Below are 24,283 nucleotides of genomic sequence, written 5' to 3'. Positions count from 1 at the left end.
TACGTTAAATCATCCCTGTGGGATCTCATGCTACGATTCGATAGAATACAATGGGGAATGGATCAGGTAAAGCAAATCTCTCTTTCAGCCTCTCAGAATAACAATTACTCACATCAAATATGGATCGAACTGTCTCGTGAAGTTTTCAACCCAGCTCATGCATAACCATATCAACCTTTAGAGCATACCATAGTCCCAGTTAGATCAACTTTCTTTTGTGGTATTTGAATCTATGTTGTCGTGAGATTTATAATTAAATGATATTTTTAGCTTTCAATTTTTTATTTTTTTTAAATGCTTATAAATTTTGTAATTATAAGTTTTTACATCTTTTATGCAAAAATTGTCGAAAGCAAGTATTCCAAAATAAATCTAAATTAATTAAAAAGGAATATTGGGTGACAGAGTCTGCTCATATTTACGTCAATTCTAAAAACCGAACCACTGTATTAATTCATTTTCCACTCCAGTTAATCTAATGTTACACTGGAGGTCACTCAACTTTTACCATACTTACAAATAGGTCAATCGGAATTTACCTTGATGCAATCAGGACAATAAACTTAATTTATGCGCAATTAAAATTAGGTCTGTTCATTTGGATTTTGTCAATCAGCCTACTATGACTGGCTAATTTAAAATGGTTGATTAAGTGATTTAATCTATTTATATGAAAGATATCTAATATAAACCAAGAACTTGAACCAAGGAATGAAGCATTCTTTATGATCCCATTTTAATTTTATTTTTATTTTTTTCCTAAAATATCCATTTCAACTCTTCAGCAATAAGTTTAACATTATACATCGATTCCCTTGTATCTAGAAAATCCGCTACTTGGATTATTGATTGTCCATAGTATTCTAAGGATCGCTATTTTTCACAACATCACATTGATGTTACAATTGATAGAAAATCTATCTCCAATTGTGTCGTGGGGATTGATTTCTCTTAAATTAAAGTACAGGGTTATGATTCCATGAAATGAAGTCAGTAACTTAATTGCAAGTATGGTGAAAGTTTAGTAAGACTTCAATACAATTTTAGATTAGTTGGCATGGAAAATGGGCTGACACGTTAGCATAAATTATTAGTTTTAGTGAACGTGTCAACACACTCATCAATGGAACATAAATGGAGTGAATTGACTGCTTGTAAATCGAAGTACAGTGACTTGATTGCATCAGATTAAATTTCAATGACCCAGTTGCAAGTACGGTGAAAGTTCGATGACCATTGGTGCAATTTACCTTACATTTGATTAACTACAAATTGATTGCACAAGTTAGGGACAAAACTGGAATCATTTTGAACTAAATCAGTTTGTGATGGGCAGATTACCAAGACAGGATGCAGTGATAAACTAAATGGAAAGATTGAGGAGCAAAGGACCACAGCTATCAAAAAGGATTAAAGAGGGGTAATTCCCTTGTTATATTTTCAAGATGATTGTTTCATGGAACATTAGGGGGTTGAACCTCCCCCAAAATAAAAATGAGGTTCGGAATTTCATAAAGTGTATGATATTGATATTATGAGTGTTTTGGAAACTAAGTTTAGGCAACCTAAACTAGACCGGGTGATGCGAAATAAATTTGGAGGTTTCTCGGAAATCAACAACCTTCATACCCATCAAGCTAGACAGATTTTGATTTTGTGGAATTCTATGAAAGTCCAAGTGAATATTTTGGAGATTACATCTCAAATTATTCATTGCTTTGCAACTTGTAAGGTTAGTTCACTTACTATTCTTGTTTGCCTTGTCTATGGTTTTCATACTATTGTGAATAATAGGCCACTTTGGAATAACATCTTGGAGTATGGATCAAATCGTTTCTTGCCTTAGTTGATCATGGGAGATTTCAATAATGTGCTCAAATTTGATGAAAAATGTAATGGGGTGGATGTTAACCCAGTATGGGGTAAAGGATCTTGCTAATATGTGCCTCAATATTGGATTAACAGATATGAGATGTATTGGTTGTTTCTACACTTGAACTAATAGCTCGATGTGGAGTAAGCTTGATAGGGCTATGGTGAACAATGATTGGGTACAAGTGGGGTTTAATAATCTTGCTAATTTTCTACCATCAAGATGCCTTTTCGATCGCTCATCATGCATTGTATCACTCTTTGGGCTTGATAAAAGCAAGAAAAATACTCTTAGGTTCTTCAATATGTGGATCAACCATGAAAGCTTCCATGAGGTTGTACAAAATTGCCGGGAACTTGAGGTTAGGGGAACGAAGCAACTCACTCTATGTAAAAAGTTGCAAAGTCTTAAGGTGAGGCTTAAGAAGCTTAATAAGAAACATTTTGCCCACATTTCCAAGAGGGCCGATATGGCTACTTTGGCTTTGAAAGAGACACAAGTGGAATTACATGATGATCATCTTAATGTTGAACTTCAAAGTAATGTAGCACGCACGAGGAAAAAAGCTTTGGGTCTTTGTGAAGGGGAAATGAGCTTTTATTTCCAAAAAGTTAAACGTGAGCACTTTAAGAATAGTGATAAATGCACCAAATTCTTTCACTCGATGGTAAAGAGGAATGCCAAAAAGAATTTCATTGCTACCGTGTGTGAAGAGATGGTTCACATACTTCTTTATTGGAGGAAATGGCCAATGAATTCAAGCAAATTTACACTGACTTACTAGGAAAAACAGCCTGGAGCAACCTATTAACAATGATATATTGAAGGGGGGAGGGGGTTTCGTGTTATCAAAAGAGCATGGTTTGGCATTAATTTGGGAGATTTCGAGACAAGAGATCAAATATACGTTATTTTCTATTGGAGATGATAAATCCCTGAGTCCGGATAGATACTCATCTTGCTTCTTCGAAAAGTCTTGGGGTATTATTGGCAGAGAATTTTATGCGAGTGGTCAAAGAATTCTTTAATTCTAGCTCACTACTTAAGCAAATGAATCACACGATCATTGCTTTGGTGCCTAAGGCAAATCATGCAACTACCATGGAAGACACAGGCATATTGCTTATTGTAATGTATTGTATAAGGTTATCACTAAGATCTTTGCCTCTCAGTTGGGCCCTACTCTTAGTACTATTATTGATCAAGCACAAGCCGCGTTTGTGGAAGGTAGAAGCATGACGAAAAACATTCACCTTACTCAAGAGCTTCTTAGTCAATACAACCGTAAGAGAGTTGCTCATAGATGCCTTTTCAAAATTGATCTTAGGAAGGCATATGATTCGTTTAATTGGGAGTTCCCAAAAATGTGCTTGAAGGGCTTGGATTTCCAACAAAATTCATTGAATAGGTGATGCAATGCATTACTACACCTACTTATTCCATTACGCTAAATGGGAACCTTTATGGATTCATAAAGAGGAGGAGGGGACTTCGTCGAGGTGACCCTTTACCGCTATTTTTGTTGTTATTTGTCTTGAATATTTCTCTAGAATGTTAAAGGGAGCAACCAATAATAGTGAGTTCAACTATCATTCCTAAATGTGACCCTTTGAAGATAATTCACTTAGCATTTGCGGATGATTTGATGATTTTTACTAAAGGGAATGTTATTTCGGTTGGTATCTTGATGGAGTGCTTATTCAACTTTGGAGACATGTTAAGATTAAGGATGAATGTGAACAAGTCTAAGTTGTACACGGCGAGAGTTCATGGGCAAGAGTTGGTGGATATTCATCAATTAACAAAAATGGCTAAGGGATCTATGCCTTTTTGTTATTTGAGAATACCACTTGCAGGGGAAAAGTTGAATTATCTCTTATGACTCGTTTATCAACAAATTTCAGCCTATGTTGGAGAGCAGAACTTGTGAGATCCATTCTTCAAGGTGTGAAATGTTTTTGATTTTCCATTCTACCTATTCCGATCGTAGTTACATCAAAGATTTATAGTCTTCGTTGTAACTTTCTTTGGAATTCTAAAAAGCCATTGATTGCTTGGAAAGAGTATTTGCTTGCCGAAATATGAGGGAGGGCTTGGATTTAGAGATATCAAATGTTGGAACTCAACACTCCTTGTTAAAACTCTTTGAAACATTCATAGCAAGAAGGACACTCTTTGGGTAAAGTGGGTAAATCAGATTTTTCTACGTGGGACTGATATTTGGAAGTACACCATGATTTATATGTTTATAAGATATCTTGAGTTATGATAATCATAAATAGGCTATGGGATTTCTTAATGATGATTCCATTATACTTATAATCAAGAAAGATGAAATTGTGGATGGATATACGTGTTGCTTATGTGAATGTTCACGTTTATGCCATATGTTACAAATTATTTACAAGAAAAAGCTGAGGATTCTATAAGAATGAAAAACAGAAGTGTGAAGTTAATTAAAAATCGTATGAATTTTATGAATATGATAATTAATTTAAATGTATGTTTAAACAAGAATTCATCACAATGTGATATGAGCTCTTATTAGGGATGACAATGAACCGAGTCGGCACGAACTCTTCTCGTTACTCCTCAAGGGTCGAGCTCGGCTCGGCCCATGAACTCGTGAGCTCACAAGTTGACCTAAGCCACAAGCTCAAAATATATTTTTAAATTTTTTTTTAACTCTTTTGTTCCCATTTTTTTACGAGCCCACGAGTGAACTTTAGGCTCGTGGGCATTCGCCCATTGGTGAGCTGAGCGGGTTCGGTCACCTTGCGGTAAGCCCACTCGGCTCATGCTCGGCCTCGTTCAAATACAAGCCTGAGCTACCCACGAGTCGAGCGGCCGAGCCGATGAACCGCTCGACTTGATTCCCACCCCTAGTTCTCATGATGTTAATCTTACCTGGTGATTATGATCAAGCTTAGAAAGAAGTGTGTTCAACTAAATAGTTTACAGACCTTACTATCAACAAAACACTTGTCGCGTTGCTATCTATCTATATGTTAGATGTACACTTTGACAAATCATTAAGCACCAAGGTCACCTTTAGAAAAATGGTCCGAAGATCATTGATACGCCAACAGTCAAATTAAGGATTAGTTGCCAGGGCACTATGCCTTGAATGGCATTAAACCTATTGGCAATTTACTGTCAAACTTCTAGCGAAGAGTGGTTCATCAGAGGGGTGAAGTTGGTCGTAAGGACTATCCATGCGAAGATCATATAGATCTACATGTAAAGAAGGCAAAGCTTATAGGCCAACTTGACCCACAATTTTTAACGACTTTTCAACAATACATTTCATCAAATTTTACTAAAAAATTAAATTTTTTTTTTTTTAAAGAACCAAACAAGGGCTAAAAGTGCTTTATAAGATACCTATGTGCAATCATCGCACAAGTGTCATGCTATTCACTAACTTTGTTTTGTCATTCTTTTATCTACAACATTTAGGATGATATTCTTGAAGGTTGGCATGAGCTCTCAGATGACATGGCTGATATTGGTATATTTAAATCATTCCTGTGGGATCTCATGCTACGATACGAGTAGAATACATAGGGGCATGGATCAGGTAAAGCAAATCTCTCTTTCAGCCTCTCGGAATGACAATTAGCCACATCGAATATGGATCGAACTATCTTATGAATTTTTCAACTCAGCTCATATATAACTATAATGGACGAACAGTTCAACCCCTATAGCATATTATAGTCCTAGTTAGATCAACTTTCTTTTGTGGTACCCTACCCATAGGGTAATTTGAATCTATGTTGTCATGAGATTTATAATTGAATGATATTTTTAGCTTTCAATTTTTTTTTTTAAATGCTTATAAATTTTGTAATTATAAGTTTTTACATCTTTTATACAAATATTGTCGAAAGCAAGTATTCCAAAATAAATCTAAATTAATTAGAAAGGAAAATTGAGTGACAAAATCTGCTCATATTTACGTCAATTCTAAAAACCGAACCACTGTATTAATCCATTTTTCCACTTCAGTTAATCTAATGTTACACTGGAGGTCACTCAACTTTTACCATACTTACAAATAGGTCAATCGGAATTTACCTTGATGCAATTAGGACAATATACTTAATTTATGCACGATTAAACTTAGGTCTGTTCATTTGGATTTTGTCAACCAGCCTACTATGATTAGCTAATTTAAAATGGCCGATTAAGTGATTGAATCTATTTATATGAAAGACATCTAATATAAACCAAGAACTTAAACCAAGGAATGAAGCATTCTTTATGATCCCATTTTAATTTTAATTTTATTTTTTTCTAAAATATCCATTTCAACTCTTCAGCAATAAATTTAACATTATATCTCGATTCCCTTGTATCTAGAAAATCCGCTACTTGGATTATTGATTGTCCATAGTATTCTAAGGATCGCTATTTTTTCACAACATCACATTGATGTTACAATTGATAGAAAATCTATGTCCAATTGTGTTGTGGGGATTGATTTCTCATAAATTAAAGTATAGGGTTATGATTCCACGAAATGAAGTCCGTAACTTAACTGCAAGTATGGTGAAAGTTTAGTAAGCCTCCAATACAATTTTAGATTAGTTGGCATGGAAAACGGGCTGACACGTAGCATAAATTATTAGTTTTAGTGAATGTGTCAACATACTTATCAATGGAACTAAATGGAATGAATTGACTGCTCTTAAATCGAAGTACAGTGACTTGATTACATCAGATTAAATTTCAATGACCTAGTTGCAAGTATGGTGAAAGTTCGATGACCACTGGTGCAATTTATCTTACGTTTGATTAACTACAAATTGATTGCACAAGTTTGGGACAAAACTGGCACCATTTTGAACTAAATCAGTTTGTGATGGGCGGATTACCAAGACAGGATGCAGTGATAAACTAAACGGAAAGATTGAGGAGCAAAGGACCACATCTATCAAAAAGGATTAAAGAGGGGTAATTCCCTTGTTATATTTTCAGGATGATTGCTTCATGGAACATTAGGGGGTTGAACCTCCCTCAAAATAAAATGAGGTTCGGAATTTCATAAACTAGTATGATATTGATATTATGAGTGTTTTGGAAACTAAGTTAAGGCAACCTAAGCTAGACCGGGTGATGCGAAATAAATTTGGAGGTTTCTCGGAAATCAACAACCTTCATACCCATCAAGCTAGACGGATTTTTATTTTGTGGAATTCTATGAAAGTCCAAGTGAATATTTTGGAGATTACATCTCAAATTATTCATTGCTCTACAACTTCTAAGGTTAGTTCACTTACTATTCTTGTTAGCTTTGTCTATGGTTTTCATACTATTGTGAATAATAGGCTACATTGGAATAACATCTTGGAGCATGGATCAAATTGTTTCTTGCCTTAGTTGATCATGGGAGATTTCAATAATGTGCTCAAATTTGATGAAAAATGTAATGGGGTGGATGTTAACTCCGTATGAGGTAAAGGATCTTGCTAATATGTGCCTCAATATTGGATTAATAGATATGAGATCTATTGGTTGTTTCTACACTTGAACTAATAGCTCGATGTGCAGTAAACTTGATAGGGCTAAGGTGAACAATGATTGGGTACAAGCGGGGTTTAATAATCTTGCTAATTTTCTACCATCAAGATGCCTTTTCGATCACTCATCATGCATTGTATCACTCTTTGGGCTTGATAAAAGCAAGAAAAAGACTTTTAGGTTCTTCAATATGTGGATCAACCATGAAAGCTTCCATGAGGTTGTACAAAATTGTCGGGAACTTGAGGTTAGGGGAACGAAGCAACTCACTCTATGTAAAAAGTTGCAAAGTCTTAAGGTGAGGCTTAAGAATCTTAATAAGAAACATTTTGCCCACATTTCCAAGAGGGCGGATATGGCTACTTTGGCTTTGAAAGAGACACAAGTGGAATTACATGATGATCGTCTCAATGTTGAACTTCAAAGTAATGTAGCACGCATGAGGAAAAAAGCTTTAGATCTTTGTGAAGGGGAAATGAGCTTTTACTACCAAAAAGTTAAATGTGAGCACCTTAAGAATAGTGATAAATACACCAAATTCTTTCACTCGATGGTAAAGAGGAATGCCAAAAAGAATTTCATTGCTACCGTGTGTGAAGAGATGGTTCATATACTTCTTTATTGGAAGAAATGGCCAATGAATTCAAGCAAATTTACAGTGACTTACTAGGAAAAACAGCCCGAGGCAACCTATTAACAATGATATATTGAAGACCGGGGGTGGGGGGGGGAGGGGTTTCATGTTATCAAAAGAGCATGGTTTGGCATTAATTTTGGAGATTTCGAGACAAGAGATCAAAGATACATTATTTTCTATTGGAGATGATAAATCCCTGAGTCCGGACGGATACTCATCTTGCTTCTTCGAAAAGTCTTGGGGTATTATTGGTAGAGAATTTATGCGAGTGGTCAAAGAATTCTTTAATTCTAGCTCACTACTTAAGCAAATGAATGACACGATCATTGCTTTGATGCCTAAGGCAAATCATGCAACTACCATGGAAGACTATAGGCATATTGCATGTTGTAATGTATTGTATAAGGTTATCACTAAGATCCTTGCCTCTCAGTTGGGCCCTACTCTTAGTACTATTATTGAGCAAGCACAAGCCGCGTTTGTGAAAGGTAAAAGCATGACGAAAAACATTCACCTTACTCAAGAGCTTCTTAGTCAATACAACCGTAAGAGAGTTGCTCATAGATGCCATTTGAAAATTGATCTTAGGAAGGCGTATGATTCGTTTAATTGGGAGTTCCCAAAAATGTGCTTGAAGGGCTTGGATTTCCAACAAAATTCATTGAATAGGTGATGCAATGCATTACCACACCAACTTCTTCCATTACGCTTAATGGGAACCTTTATGGATTCATAAAGAGGCGGAGGGGACTTCGTCGAGGTGACCCTTTACCACTATTTTTGTTGTTATTTGTCTTGAATATTTCTCTAGAATGTTAAAGGGAGCAACCAATAATAGTGAGTTCAACTATCATTCCTAAATGTGACCCTTTGAAGACAATTCACTTAGCATTTGCGGATGATTTGATGATTTTTACTAAAGGGAATGTTATTTCGGTTGGCATCTTGATGGAGTGCTTATTCAACTTTGGAGACATGTCAAGATTAAGGATGAATGTGAACAAGTCTAACTTGTACACGGCGAGAGTTCATGGGCAAGAGTTGGTGGATATTCAACAATTAACAAATATGGCTAAGGGATCTATGCCTTTTCGTTATTTGAGAATACCACTTGCAGGGGAAAAGTTGAAATTATCTCTTATGACTCGTTTATCAACAAATTTCAGCCTATGTTGGAGAGCGGAACTTGTGAGATCCATTCTTCAAGGTGTGAAATGTTTTTGATTTTCCATTCTACCTATTCCGATCATAGTTAAATCAAGGAGTTTTAGTCTTCGTCGTAACTTTCTTTGGGATTTTAAAAAGCCATTGGTTGCTTGGAAAAAGTATTTGCTTGCTGAAATATGAGGGAGGGCTTGGATTTAGAGATATCAAATGTTGGAACTCAACACTCCTTGTTAAAACTCTTTGAAACATTCATAGCAAGAAGGACACTCTTTGGGTAAAGTGGGTAAATCAGATTTTTCTACGTGGGACTGATATTTGGAAGTACACCATGAAGAAAGTTCTTCATTGTTTAAAAGGCTATTGGAAATACATGACCAGATTACTCGACCTAAACGAATTGTTCAGGCCGCTGTAAGGGATAGGTTGTCCAATTGGATATCTTTATGCAACTTCAACATTTCAATCACATATGATATTTTCAAACCGAAGGGCGATGTAAACTAGGCGGCAACTATTTGGAATGTTTCCATCACCCTTAAGCATGCTTTTATCTTATGGCTTGGTGCTAATTCCAAGTTATTAACTAAGGACAAATTAAGACACTTAGAGATAGACCGAAATTGAAATTTTGTGGAGTTGGGATAGAGACGGAACAACACTTATTTTTCACCTGTCAGTTCAGTGCACATGTTTGGGGAAAGATTTGTGCATGGCTTGGCATTAGACGCTTTATGTCCACGATCCCTTGTGTATTGAAGTCGATTAAAAAGGAATCTCGAGGGATGATTTGACATAGTAAAGCTAAGAGAATTGCTTTTGCTAGCACTGTTTACCACTTATGGACGGTACGAAACGGGAAGACTTTTGAGAGCCTTAGATTGTAGGTTGATAGCATTGTTAGACAAATTAAAACACACGTATATAAAATTATGTTTTCTTTGTATCCGTATGTTTTAATTTACTTTCAGTCTAAGGCATTAGACTGCTAGATTTTCTCATTTGTACATCTTTTCCTTTTTGTTTGCCCGAATATGCTCGGGATATATGTATTTGTACTTGATCTTTCTTTGTCTGGGTATGCTTGTGAACTTGTATTCGTACTTGATCTTTGATTATCTGAGTAGCCCAATGTACTTATCTATGATTTTTTATCAGTATATTGCACATTTACTGATGAAAAAAAAAATGTCGAACTAATCTTAAATTACATGGTCCAATCTAATCTAAGCCTATTTTTTCAATTCTTTACCTTTCGATAATATGGAACTTATCATGTCTTTTTATATGTTCACAACTTCAAAGAAATGTTATCAAATTATAATATTTTCACTTTACACCTAAGCTTCTCATTACCGGATTATTTTGTATTTCACCGCTTCAATATTAAGAGTAACTATTAGCAACACATCAATAAGAGGTAGGCACCACATTGTTCAGTTCGAGTATTTTGAGGTCGAATTTAATCGATTCATCACTGGAAACTGTGAAAATTAAAACAATATGATTCAATTCTTTTATGCTTCAAATATAAATTGTATTCTGCAAACTGTTGCGGTAATTTTCTCATTTCACTTTTCACGCTTTCTATTTTGAATAATAAAAATAAATAGATTATGGATACATATTAATTCATATATATAATTTAATTAAGAAGTTAATAAAGAAAATGTTTTAGAACCATATCAAAGTTTAGTTCCATAGTTAGAGCCGAAAACCATACAAGAGCTATTTGTTTCTTAATTCTACGAATTTAGAACCAGACTTATTTTAATTGAAATTGTATTGTATTGAAAGCTCAATTTAGTTCGTTTCTGGTCTTGTTAGATTGTTCGAGATAAAAATGTACACCCCTACAATTCAATATTACCTACAAATATTGATTGTCTCTATTAAAGATCAACTTCAAATCAACTTTAAAAGAAATATTTCGAACTTTTCAAAATGAGTAGTTCGATGAGCCCATAAAGCAGTCAAGTTAAGAGATCGACCACTAAACATAGTGAAAAGCAACCTGAGCATTAAGCTCATTTTTCGTGTAAATTAAAGTAAAATATACTAAAAATTTTGATAAAAAAAATTTAATAAAATGTCTAATTAAAAATAAATATTGGTTTGACTTGAAATTTTTATTATTTTTAAGGGAAAATATCACAAATCGGGTATATATATATATATATATACCACCCTCACTCGTCATCATTGCAACCCCCACAAATCGCACTACCACTACCACAACAAAATTGCCACGACCAGATCCAATCTACTACCAACAACTTAATAAATTGTGAGTCACAATCATATTTTTAAGTTACATATTTATTTTTAATCACAAATTAACCAATTTATTTGTCAAAATCACTCAAAATCCGACCACGCCCCACTCCACCATGGCCACCAATAGAATGCCACATCACCACTCGAAACAACCCACCAAAATCACCACCAACTACAGCATCCATGTCGGTATGACCATAGCTACAACCACCGCCATCACCTGCTAGAATGTTACCTTACCACGTGAAACAACCACCACCACGTAAAACCACTACAGAACCACCATTAAGAACTGCATCACCTCTGCCAGCACCATTGCTACCAAAACCATCACAACCATCACCTGCAACACCATCACCACTTTGCAAAACATCAACAAACCCCCTAAAACTCCAATATCCACAACGTAAACCACCTACGACAAACCGAATAAAAAATTACTGTAGAAGACGACTGCTGCGAGGCCCAACCACGCTAGATCTATGTTTCGCAGCAAAGTGTTGCTAAGCACAACTAAGGCTGGACAAGGTCCGATTCAATTAAATTCTAACGAGAACCGAATCGAACCCTAAATTTTCGGGTATTTAGTAAGTAAAATCGTCGGATCCAAATTTAATTATAAAACCATCCGGATTCGGTTCTACTTGATTTCTAAGTTCTGTACTATAATTAATTTTTTTTAATATTTATAAAGTTGCATTAATTCTACTAATGATATGTTCAATTATAACTCTTATAAAATAACGTAGTACAATTTTATGTCTCTTTTATGTCTCTCTTTACGGATAATTAGCTTAAGAAGAACCACTCAATTTGGTTCAACTTGGTTCGGGTCCGATTCAATTTAGTTCAGTTTGGTTTGGGAGTAGGGATGGCAACAGAGCGGGTATGGGACGTGTCGGCCATTCCCACCTTCGTCCGTCAGGTATTTTTGTTATCTTACTACATACACATACCCATACCCATACCCGATTAAAACGGGACAAGACGAGTTCGAGGCGAGGTATGTCCCTTGCCTCATTTATTTTTTCTTTTTATTTTTTATTTATTTTATTTTTTGCTTTTATTATTTATAGCTTTAGTTAGTAAATATTTTTGCTTTTTTACCGATTTGTTAGGTTCTTTTTAAAAATGATGATAAATCTATCATTTTGTTTGATAAAAACTTAAATTTGAAATTAGCTTTAAATGGAGCGGGTAGCGAGGCCGGGACTATGTTTCCCATATTCGCCACATACCCGCATGGGGGCATACCTTTCACATTTACCCGGTTAGGCGGGTATTTCCCACACCATTTGAGGTGGGGACCTACGAGTATCAGGTTGAATGGGTTCTTTTGCCATCTCTATTCGGGAGTTTTGCCCCCTATGCACAAAGATACTGCTTCGTCGTGCTCAGTAAACATAATTGACGGTCGCGTCATGCCAGAAGAGTTGTGCCGACGCTGAAACCAACGGTGCTGTCGCAATAAAGCGCAGCTACACGCATCGATACTGCTTTGCCGTGTGCATTAAACAGGATCAACGATCACGTCATGCCAGAGGAACAGTGCCGACCTCAAAAGAGAGAGGTGTCAGGTAGGTGAAGAGAGAGGGATAAAGATAGTGAAGATAGAGAGAACATAGGTAGGAAATGAATTAGGGTTTGAGACTTTAATTGAATTTGGTAGATGTGGTGGGTTAGGTGGATTAATTTAATTTTATATTATTATTATTTAAAAATAAATTATCACTTGATTTTTGAATAAAAAATCCTTAGACTTTATTTTTGAATTGAAAACTTAAAAATCAGGTGTGTAATTTCCACTCATTTTAATCTAAACAAAATAAGGGCCCAAGTGTATAAGCCCATTAAGATAGTGAAACTTTGCAGTTTGAACCAAACTTCTTTCATACTCGATGCGGCCCAAATATTGACAAATCACATTCGGCCCATTCTCATTATCCATCAAATCCACCACCTCACATTTTAATTCTGTCAATCAAAATTCCTCCGATCTCTGATCTGAATCAGAGAGAGACAGATAGTGAAGAAAATTTTCGCTACAATGGTTGGATCGTCGAGTTCATGGTCAACTGCTTTGGTTAAGATCTCTCCGTACACCTTCGCCTCCATCGGAATCGCCATATCTATCGGCGTTTCCGTCCTTGGCGCCGCCTGGTATCTCTTCTATTCTTTCAAAGCCTGTTGTGTATTTCGTTACTTTATATCTGATTTCTCAAACTGTGCAAAATTGTAGGGGAATATATATAACAGGGAGTAGTTTAATCGGTGCTGCAATTAAAGCTCCTCGCATTACTTCCAAAAATCTCATCAGGTACCAATATTTTTTTCTAATAACACGTTCGAGACCTGAGCTCTTGAAACTCAATTATGTAAATTGTGTATTCAATTTTATATGAACGTATGTTTTATTCTTTTAATTGAATCGAATTTTCTGTTAAGAATCAGATGTGCTTAAACGAGATAACATCTTATGGGGACGTCGAGTAGACAAAGTTTTAACCATCATATAAGGGTTAAACTACTTCTCTTAATAAAATGTTGGTCTTTTAAGGTTGAGCCCTAAGTCTTAATAAAGACAGTTAAGGCTGGATATCTATCCATGTGTATTCCTGTATTAGTTATCAAATACTTGGACGAGTACTTCGGTGGGTCCCCCTCTTGCAATAGGCAAGAGGAAATTGTCCCTACAGCAATTTTCTGAGAGAAAAATAAAAAAATTTAGATAAAAAGACAACAAAAATAGAAATTTGATCTTATTTCTACTCTTGGTCTTTCAGTCTCATATTTCTTCCAACTTTTTTGCTTTATTTATTCTGCACATATTTTCTAAACGGAGTATATAGATGTATATGTCTGACTTACAGGTCTCAAAAGGTACTACTTGAAACAATTATTCAGTTCCTTAAGTACATGAACTACATAACATTAATTTGTTCTCACCTCAGTCAGTCTATCCTGTATTGATTGACACTAGCTGTTGGACCATGTTATTGAGGGTCCGTCACCAAAACAAACTTGCTTACGTTAGATGCCTGTACCACTTAGGAAGTTGTTAGTATGAGATAGTATAATGGGTGGCTTTAGAATGAAACAAATGCTAAATCACATATATTATCATATGCCAATGATAACCATATAAAACCACCTATTTTCTGGATGGGCTAAGGAAGAGTAAGATTGAGATCCCACTCATACAGAATGTAGATTACTGTAGGATCCATTTTTCTCCAGCTTTGCAGTGATTAAACCTAGGTGCTCTTTTGAGAGAATAAATAAAGAAAAGGCAAATGGACTGGGTTATGGACCTTGAAGAGTCAAAGGTTTAATGATCTTGTTTATTATGACTGTGTAAATGACTTGTATTCATTTGCACACTAGTACAGGAGAGATCGGAGAATCTCAGTCAGGAAAAGTAAATTAACTTTTCTCTCTCTTTTCTTTCTCAGAGTCCCTAATGTGTGCTTTGTTATTGCGTGATGGTCAACGTGCTAAATTGTAGAAATACAACAATGGAGAGAAACGTCAAGGAGAACAAAGGTCTTGTCAAGTAGCAGTTGACGTGAAAAATGGATTAATTTTTAATGTATCTTGAAGCTACTGAAGCCCAACATTAGATCTTGGATGTAGTGAAAAGTGTGCAATCGTTTATTCGGGTCTATCTACTGTAGATAGATGTGTTAAATATATTAGAAGAATATGGATATTATTCATCATGGACCTTTTGAAAGAAGATAAAAATGAGAAAATAAATTGTTTTAGATGGAATTCGATCGATTGTGGAAGTGTCTGGGTAAGGTGGGTATTTTATGATTGACAAAATTATTTAATGAGACCTAAATGTGTGAAAAGATGTCAAATAAATGGAGGAAAAGTGTTAAGGTGACTTTTATATGACTAAAGGCAATATTGAAGACGGTACAAATTAGAAAGGTATTAACTGTGAAAGAAAGTGATTGAGCATACACTAATGTCTAACTTAAAGTTACTAGAGAATTTGTGTGGTTTATGTTATGAAGATCAGAAGCCATTTACATATTTCACAGATTGATAGAAATAGAGAACTTTTCTTTCGCATACAGTTTTATTAATAATTTAGAAAAGCTCTACTAGGGGGTGCTGGAGAGAGAGAATTTTATTGGGTACATTAATATTAGTAAGGATAAGTACAATGGTGCAACCACGATTGTGAGATGTTGTGGTAGTGTTGAATAATTACATATTAGCAAGGTTCTGCTTTAAGTCCTTACCGTTTCATTTTTTGTCATGGATGAGCTGACAAGCCATCACTTTTTAGAAATTTCTTTAACTTGGTTGTTACTGATTTTATCAACAAAATTAGACACATTTTGTTAATCTTCTCTCCTCAGCTTGTTCTTTAACTCTTTCTTCGGCTTTCTAGACATGTTCCCTTTCTTTTTATTACCTTGTATCTATCTTTCCTTTTACTGTTCACAGTTTTTTTCTTATCCTTCCTCAGTTCATCTAAGATCTTTAAACATTTTCTACTGATCTTTTATACTTAATTTTAAAAGAATTGACTTTAGCTTAATCTTTAAATAAATCATTTGGATTTGTTACTAACCTGTTTGATCTTTCTCTACTTTATTGCCATGACATTGTCGTGCAATCCTGTTGCAGATATTGTTGTATTCCCCATCTTTTTCCTGATACTTTCTCCCGTGTTTCTTTCGCCTATTATATTTTAAATTCAAAGTGAATTGTAAAGGATTTATTCAATGTCAATGCAAGATCTAAGTTTTCTTCCTAAGAAAATTATTGATGCCACTTGTTGTCTTGCCCCATATTTCTAGCTTAATACTTTTGCTTATTCTTTCCTCATCTAGTATCTATAATCAATTAATCACTAACTTTATGCATGTTGAATGGTTCACGTGTTGTCAACATACAAAACTAAGTTTTGTTCCACTTGAAAATTTTTTTGAATCCGCCACTAGGCAAAAAATTGACAGGTCAAGAAGAACTTCCACCCATTTTTTGAATCAATTAGATTTAAGCAGCAATAGAGTTCTGTATCAATTTAAAGATATGCTAGATATACTTTGATGCTGAGTCAATCAATGATCCATGTGGTCAGTTTTGAGAATTATTCCACAAATAGTGATTGGATGAAGTTGAGAAGTCTGGTGAAACATGTGGTGAAAGTTTATTAAGTTGATTTTCAAAACTAATTCATTCCTAGATAGGCACTTGTGCTTCAAAATAGGATATGATTGCTTTAATGTTCTTTAGTTCTCCATATGGGGGTGGGGTGGGGTGGGGTGGGGGGTTGAGTTGCATTTTCGTAGGGAAAAAACATTCGAGCAGACTCTTGAGGGAGTATTGGAATTGTTGTTCTCATCTTCTTTCTTTTTATTCATTTTGTTCGAGAAAAATTTTCCCATAATAATATTACCATCAATAGAGATAAGATCATTTGAGACAAAGCTAGAAGGAATAAAATAACATTTTTCCCTCATGAGCGTGGTCGTTAAATGGACGAAATGCTCCAAGGCAGCAATGTGTTCGGCAACTTAAGCAGAAAACAGAAATCAGGTGCTTGGAAGAGCTTCAGCGAAAAAGAAAATAATAATAATAAATTAAGAAATTAAAAATAATATTAATAATAAATTGGTGCATAATATATTCAGTTAACTATGAAAGCTCAGTTTTTCCAAGTCAATCAGGCAAACATCTGTAAAATTCGTTATTAATTTGAAGAAACTGCTCAGTAAAGTTATTTGACTTATTTCAGAATAAAGTTTATATGTATTTTAGCAAGGCCAAAATATCAACAGCATATGACCAAGGATTGTGGAATCAAATGATTTAGATGAAAAATGACTAACAAAGCCTAATTTAACGAAGTGTATCCTTTTGCAATTGAAGACCCATTAAAGTGCCCATGCTGTGTGTTTTCGCTGTTAGCTCTTTTGCGGAACCTATGTGCACTTCTAATTATTGCATGAGTGGAAATTGTTTAACTAAATGAAAGAAAATGGTCATGTAAGTGAATGATTTAGTGGTTGTTATATATTCCCTGATAAATGTTGCACTTTTCACTTGACAACAGAGCATTATGGAAAGTGTTTATAAATAGTTTAAATTATAAGTTGATAAAAATAAGTGATGGATAATTGGAAAGTACTTGTGAATCCCATGAAATGTGTGTATAAAAGTGGTTTTATAAATAATTTATATTCACCGAACATGGGCTAAGTTAGAAAATTAGAGAAAAATATTTCTTGCAAAGAAGACCAAGTGCTTGTTTGGTAATGCTTATAAGTTGTGAGTCCTACAAAATGTGTGATAATAAGTGGGTAGTAAGTTGTGGGTCCTACGAAATATGTGGATTAAAAGTCTTGCTTAAATTATTATTTAAGCTTTGCCCAACATGCTCTAATTTACTAACTAAAAGCCAAAAAAAGATAAAGAAAAAGAAAAATGTCTAGCTCTTCCAGTTTTGGTTATTTCTCCTATGGATGTTAATACGCCTGTGGGAATTCCTGGTAAGCATATTAGAATTCTAGTTACTCCTTAGGGTTCCCAATATAGTAACTTGATGCTGGAACTCCAACTTAACAAGTTGCTTTATGAGCCTGTAGCCAGGTCTCAACTCATGTGTGATCTGCTTTTGCATAATGCTATGGAACTAAAAAACCTTTTTAAAATTTTTTTTTTTTTTTTTTTTTTTTTTTTTTGTGCATAAATTCCCTGCTTGTGGGAAATGAGGAAGTGGCCATGACTAGAAAATTTACCAGTTTCTGTTTCAATCCACTTAATATTTTTCTTTCCCCAACATTTCACACAGACATTCTTATATAGGTTGTCTATTTAGTGTTCATAATTTCCGTTGTGATGCTAAATTCCCTTAGTATCTCAGATAATTCAGTTTCAAGTCACGTCTATTATAATGTTTTCCTATGATCGAATGCTTCCCATATGTTCATGTGAAGATTATCCATTCACCGCTATGCATAAAATTATGTAGTTGAGCTGAAATGTGAGAGTTGATCTTTTTTGACCTGTTGGCTGTTGTTACCGTTTTACTCTTTTCTAATTTTATGCTACTCCCAGTGTAATTTTCTGTGAGGCGGTAGCCATATATGGAGTTATTGTGGCTATCATTCTTCAAACAAAGCTGGAGAGTGTGCCTTCATCGAGGATTTATGATCCAGAGTCCCTTAGAGCAGGCTATGCCATCTTTGCATCTGGAATAATTGTGGGATTTGCAAATCTTGTTTGTGGGTGAGTTATCCTGCTCACTCTTTTTTACGTTTAGTTCAATGAGATGACTGTAATATTTATCCACTAATTCTTTTGCACTCCTTTTTCTTTCATTTCTTTCACGAAGACTGTGTGTGGGAATAATTGGCAGCAGCTGCGCTTTATCTGATGCACAAAACTCTTCTCTCTTTGTTAAGATCCTTGTTATTGAGATTTTCGGTAGTGCTCTTGGACTGTTCGGTGTGATTGTAGGCATTATCATGTCAGCCCAAGCAACATGGCCGTCTAAGGGGTGAGTTCTTATTTTGTACCAACTGTTTTTAGTTTCAGGTGGTTTTAATATTATGTCTTCATCAATTGCTTGTAGTTTTGATGGGTATTTTCTATTTTTGTCGTTTTCATGCGATGTAAAAGTGAAGAATCTTTGGCAAAAACACGGAACAAAAATATGTTACCAACAATCTCGTACTGTATGTAATTTAATCAGTTAATAAATTTGGTACGAGTTCCTATGAAATAGATTTGTTTGGTTTACTTGGAGATACTGTGCTGGGATGGGCATTCATGAGGTGGTTGAGCACATTTTCTAATCTGTGGTAGGCTATCTTGGCAGTACCCTCAGGTGGCAGCATGGTCCCCCATCCCGTCCCCGCCTCCTAAAAATTCCCAACAGTGCAGGGTCTGGGAGGACCGCCCTGTCATTCCTACCCCCACAAAAAGAAAAAACCCATTATCCCTAATTTTATTTTACTTTTTTCTCATTTTGCCTTTGCTCAAAAGCAAGGAATTAGATCTGACAGCAAGAAAGTATTAAAAGTTAATGTTAGCCAAGCCGTATAATCCGCACTTAATTCAAAATTAAGGTGCTCAATGCAATAACTTTTTGAAGATATTGTGTGGTAAGGTTATTATCAAATACTGGGGACTGCAAAGTCTTCTGTTGGGGCCCCCTGAATTTTGATTTCTTCACCCACCCAATTGAGCAACTTCACTGTCATTTTCACACACTATAGTGTTAGAGCATCAATCTAAGTGGCTAAACTTAGGTCCCGTTTATTTTTCATTTTTGTAAGAATGAGAATGAGAAATAGAGTCGTTATGAGCTTTACATAAAAAATAGAAATTCAAATTTGAGACTTGATGTGATGTGATGGATAATGATCATATTTTTCATTTTTTAATGGGGAGAGTGGGAAAAAAAAAAACAAGGGTTTAATATGTTCAATTAAGCTCTTGTTTGATTTTCATTTTTTCAAAAATTCATTTTCAATAAAATAATATTATATGCAAATTCAAAACTTTTCTTTAATTTTTAATCACATCTTCTCCATCATCTACTATTCAAAATGCACTATTTCTTTCAAAATGGGGATCAAAAGAGGGCTAAATGAGTCGTGTGACATTGTATTTAAGTGAATGTATCATTTAATGACATGTAATTGTCTCCTAAATTGTTGCTTGACATCAGTGATACCAAATAGTATTACTTTATATATAAAAAGATATTAGTGGGGAGCAAGACAAGTTAGGGTTATCTTAATGTAGACTCAATTGAAATAACCAATGAAAACCCTCCTCTTTTAGCACACACTTGTGGTTGTCAATGATCAAAAGAAGATTAATATGCTATTATTATCATAAGAGGAAACTAGTGTCCATTAGGATGTTTAGTGAAATGTGTGGCATTTAGCAAGATCTTGACATTGGAATGACCTTATTGTCAAACAAAAATAATGCCACCTAAGAATCTCAATACTAAATGATATTGACCAATTGTTATTAAGATTGGAGGTGTACCAAGTTGGCTTATGTACAACTACTTCAAGAGATAATTATAAATAATCAAAATTAATTTTTTTGATGCCATCACTTTTTCACACCACCTAATTTTTCTCTCTCTTCCAATCCAGTCAACCCTAAAAATGGATAACCACCAAGAGCTCACATGCCCTATGCTACACCTAAAGTTGACAGTGGAACAACCAGTAGAGGAAAAGAAGGAAAAAGGAGTAACAAAATAGAGAAATGTTGGAAAAAGAAATAAAAAGTAGTATTTTGAGCAAGGAGAGTGATGAGATTGAACTGAATTGAGTGAAAACATTGATTAAAATCAATAAGTGGATCAAGTCATGAAATCGGCAAGCTCGAAGTAAGAGATGGTTGAGTTCATACTTTAATATACGGTAAGCTTATAAAATTGAGATAGTTACATTCAAGATGTCAACCTTATTATAAATGCATGTCACGTCACAAAAATAAATTATGACTTAAGTGGTGAATTTGGAATATTTTTTCGAGGAAGTTTCGTAGACGTGCGATACCTATATGCCATCAGTTATAAACAATAGAAAGGCTTAGATAATGCATTGACGGGCAATTCTCAAAGGAGCTAAAATAATTGCCTTCATCGGCTAATGGAAATTAGGTTGGCCAAAAGGCATAAAATAGAAAAATATCATTGTAAATCTTCTCAAGATAGACGATGATTGAACTAATCATTTTTTATACATACAAGATGATCAAGTAATCCAAACAATATGTTTATGATTAAATCGAAAGTCAAAACTTAATATTCTTCTCGTAATCTTTGTTGACTTGAGCATGTGAATCTCCTCCTCTCTAGACAATGCAAACCAACTAAGCAAATTTGCCTAAAAAGTAACTTAAACTCACTTTTAAGTAAATTTTGTTTCTAAAAACATGTTACTTTCAAAATAGAAGTACACAAATATTTAATTTCGGCTAATAAAAAATTAATTATTTTTGAAAGTTACTCATTCATTTATCATGTTTAAACTTTTAAATAAATGTGCATGGGGGAGGTTTATGGACAACAAAAGTTATGTTTGGCTATAGCCTTAGATAATAGTTTTTTCGTTTTAGCCATGTCATTTATTGGGCAGCAATTTCAAAGAATTTCGTCTAATTATAATATTAGATCTTTTTAAGTAAATTTAAGAAGTAATCAAAAAAAATTTATGTAATCGATTTTAAGTCTGAATTAGACTTTTATTTTTTATTTTTACTTAATTCATGTATATATCATTAAAGTACACTCTAATGTACCACTAGCAAAACCGAGTACGGACCCCCTAAAGCTACAATTTTCTTGGATTCTATTACCCCTTTTGTCTCACACGACCACCAAATATTATATTTTTGGACTATTTCAATAAAGATGGATCTTAACATCAATTCTAAATTTTTATCTTAATATCAATTCTAAATTTTTCTTTTTTCACTTTCTTGAGGAATATCATGAAGCGTGAACTCGAGAGTTTTCCTTTCTCGAGGAAAAGACGATGTCAGATATGTTACCAACAAATTATTATGACATTGTTGGCAAGATGGATTGCATGGGATTACATATTACTTAAAAAAGAAATAAAAAATATTATAAAATATACAATTTAATTTTGTTTGTTAATATATATATATCATCATCATCATGCACCACAAAAAAGATATATATAACTCATATTTAAAAAAATAAAAAAAGGTTGAACCCCAACCTTGAGGGCCCCGCCCCTAGAGTTTTGTGAAGGAGGTAAATCAGGATGTGCCTCAACGGTCAGGGAACAAGAGCTGTCTATACATTGCGCCTACAAGAAGTCCAATTCCATATCTCAAGAATCGAACCCCCATATTGCGGCTGCCAGCAAGGCGTGAGATAACTTTACTTGGTTGAATATTTTGACATTTGAATCTTTACCCTTTTCAGATTGATGCTTGAATCAATTTTCAAAACATTGGTTGTAAGTAGAACCAAATAGGAGACCAAGTCAGAATTGAGCGTCTGTTAATTATACTTCAATACTTTATAAACCAGATGTTTAGTGATCTGCAAATTATCTATATAAAGCAATCTATAGAATGCATTGGAGAGTGTTTTTGAGCTCATGCATATACGTTTCCTCCCGAATATGACTTGCAGAAAAATACTTCATAATTCGTTTTATATATGAGAAAAAAATATTAAAACGGTACACTACATAAAATAATTTCTCAAAGTACCACTAAAACACTTAAAAAATCAACAAGGAAAAATGTATATTAGCGTATTACGCTCCACACATCTAATTCAGGGACTTAAATTTTAATTTACAAATCAAATTTCGAAAAATCAAATAAGGATTAAAAATCTCATATTTTCCTTTTACCTAAATTAAATTAGGATTAAAAATTTGCAATTGCAGAAAATTAAAGTCAAACATGTGTTCAACGTAAAAGTGGAATAAAGAATTAAGAGGATCCATTCCAGCTGTACGATATTGACACGTGGACAAGCAAATAGAGACGTGACCTATCAGTGGGTAAATCGTTTAGATTTCTGGTCCCGACCACGATCTTCTTCGTTTCTTCTCATGGTCGTATTATAAAATATTAATAATATGCTTGGTCTCCATTTTATCTATAATGCATTAATCTGTCTTTCTTTTTTTAAAATTACATTGTTCAATAAAATAATATTACAGGTAAATTTAATTTTTTTCTTTTTTTAACCAAACTTTTTTAATAAAATTATCATTTAAAACTACATTAAAATGGAGTTCCAAAACAAGAGTTTTATATACATATGAAAATGATTTCCTAAATACCGGTGCTTAGCTTATGTCAAGTATCGGTAACATGATACATTATTTAATTGGTGAATAAGTTAATGGTGAGTTTCACGAAATTAATGATTTACCAATTAAATGGTGTACCATGTCCAGTAGCAGATCTAGGTGGCGGCCAGCTAGGGGCGACGGACATGACACAGCTAGAGCGGGTGGTAGCCCTAGCTGGATCCGTTGGAAGAAAAAAAATTTTGGTTAACAATAGATTAAACTTTTACCTTACATTTCTGGTAATTGATCCTATTTTCAAATATCCTTGTAGCTCAGTTGGTGAGGGAAGACGAAATGTATTTAAAATATCAGGTTCGAATCCCTTGTCAAGGAATTTGTTATGTATTATTTTTATTCTATAAATTTTACCAAAATTCAATAGGAAGAGAGACAAATGAGGATTCAAACTCATGATCTCAAGTAATGGTTGTTGTAAACTTAACTATTATGGTACCTCTTGAATTGTGTCACTCAATTTAATAAAATAATATTTGTTATGTTTTGACTGGTTGAATGCAAACAATTTTAAAGATTTGAATTTGCACTTTGCCTTTAAATTATACAAAACTTGACAACAATGTCATTTAATGAATTCTGTTTATTCTTATAATAGAATTATATATGTTCAGTTTGAACAAAATAATTATTATATTTATACTTTAGGCCTTATTTAATTCCTATTTTGTTTCAAAATACATTTTTTTCTTCTTTTTATTCATATATTCTTTAATAAAATAATATTGCACATAAATTCAAAACTATTCTTTATTTTTAGTCGCACGTTCTACATCAAATCACTATTCTAAAATGTATTTTTCTTTTTGCAAAAAAATGGATAACAAAAGACTCTTAATAATTTATTGTGGCCGATGGTAGATGGTCAATAGCCACTCGTGCTGACTCAAACTTCTAAATTCGCCTCTGGCCATGTCACGGGGCTTAACATAAGCTAAGCACGATATTTAC

General features: G+C 34.2%; 3 protein-coding genes across 3 annotated transcripts; all 3 read left to right on the top strand.

Annotated features, from left to right (window-relative positions):
* The first annotated feature begins 2,009 nt into the window (after window positions 1-2,009).
* LOC111400396 lies at window positions 2,010-2,901 on the top strand. The gene is made up of 2 exons (XM_023027812.1): window positions 2,010-2,591; window positions 2,701-2,901. Exons 1-2 carry the CDS (start codon window positions 2,010-2,012, stop codon window positions 2,899-2,901), a joined length of 783 nt encoding a protein of 260 aa, XP_022883580.1.
* A 22-nt stretch (window positions 2,902-2,923) lies between these two features.
* On the top strand, window positions 2,924-4,302 carry LOC111400395. Its single transcript, XM_023027811.1, has 6 exons — window positions 2,924-3,001; window positions 3,046-3,281; window positions 3,434-3,652; window positions 3,730-3,818; window positions 3,917-3,987; window positions 4,156-4,302. Exons 1-6 carry the CDS (start codon window positions 2,924-2,926, stop codon window positions 4,300-4,302), a joined length of 840 nt encoding a protein of 279 aa, XP_022883579.1.
* A 9,140-nt stretch (window positions 4,303-13,442) lies between these two features.
* On the top strand, window positions 13,443-19,224 carry LOC111401470 (V-type proton ATPase subunit c''1-like). The gene is made up of 4 exons (XM_023029209.1): window positions 13,443-13,637; window positions 13,717-13,794; window positions 18,558-18,728; window positions 18,835-19,224. Exons 1-4 carry the CDS (start codon window positions 13,525-13,527, stop codon window positions 19,001-19,003), a joined length of 531 nt encoding a protein of 176 aa, XP_022884977.1. The 5' UTR covers window positions 13,443-13,524; the 3' UTR covers window positions 19,004-19,224.
* The last annotated feature ends 5,059 nt before the right edge of the window (window positions 19,225-24,283 follow it).

The sequence above is a fragment of the Olea europaea genome, chromosome 10 (assembly GCF_002742605.1).
Source record: "Olea europaea var. sylvestris chromosome 10, O_europaea_v1, whole genome shotgun sequence".
Lineage (NCBI taxonomy): Eukaryota > Viridiplantae > Streptophyta > Magnoliopsida > Lamiales > Oleaceae > Olea > Olea europaea.
This window is presented reverse-complemented; position numbering and strand designations above follow the sequence as displayed.

Coding starts and splice junctions, on each gene's coding strand:
- LOC111400396 (XM_023027812.1), top strand. CDS start 2,010: ATGTGGAGTAAGCTTGATAGGGCTATGGTGAACAATGATTGGGTACAA. Junction 2,592..2,700: donor CTACCGTGTGTGAAGAGATG/GTTCACATACTT, acceptor GATATATTGAAG/GGGGGAGGGGGTTTCGTGTT.
- LOC111400395 (XM_023027811.1), top strand. CDS start 2,924: ATGAATCACACGATCATTGCTTTGGTGCCTAAGGCAAATCATGCAACT. Junction 3,282..3,433: donor CAACAAAATTCATTGAATAG/GTGATGCAATGC, acceptor AGAATGTTAAAG/GGAGCAACCAATAATAGTGA. Junction 3,819..3,916: donor TGTGAGATCCATTCTTCAAG/GTGTGAAATGTT, acceptor AATTCTAAAAAG/CCATTGATTGCTTGGAAAGA.
- LOC111401470 (XM_023029209.1), top strand. CDS start 13,525: ATGGTTGGATCGTCGAGTTCATGGTCAACTGCTTTGGTTAAGATCTCT. Junction 13,638..13,716: donor TCCGTCCTTGGCGCCGCCTG/GTATCTCTTCTA, acceptor GCAAAATTGTAG/GGGAATATATATAACAGGGA. Junction 13,795..18,557: donor ACTTCCAAAAATCTCATCAG/GTACCAATATTT, acceptor TGCTACTCCCAG/TGTAATTTTCTGTGAGGCGG.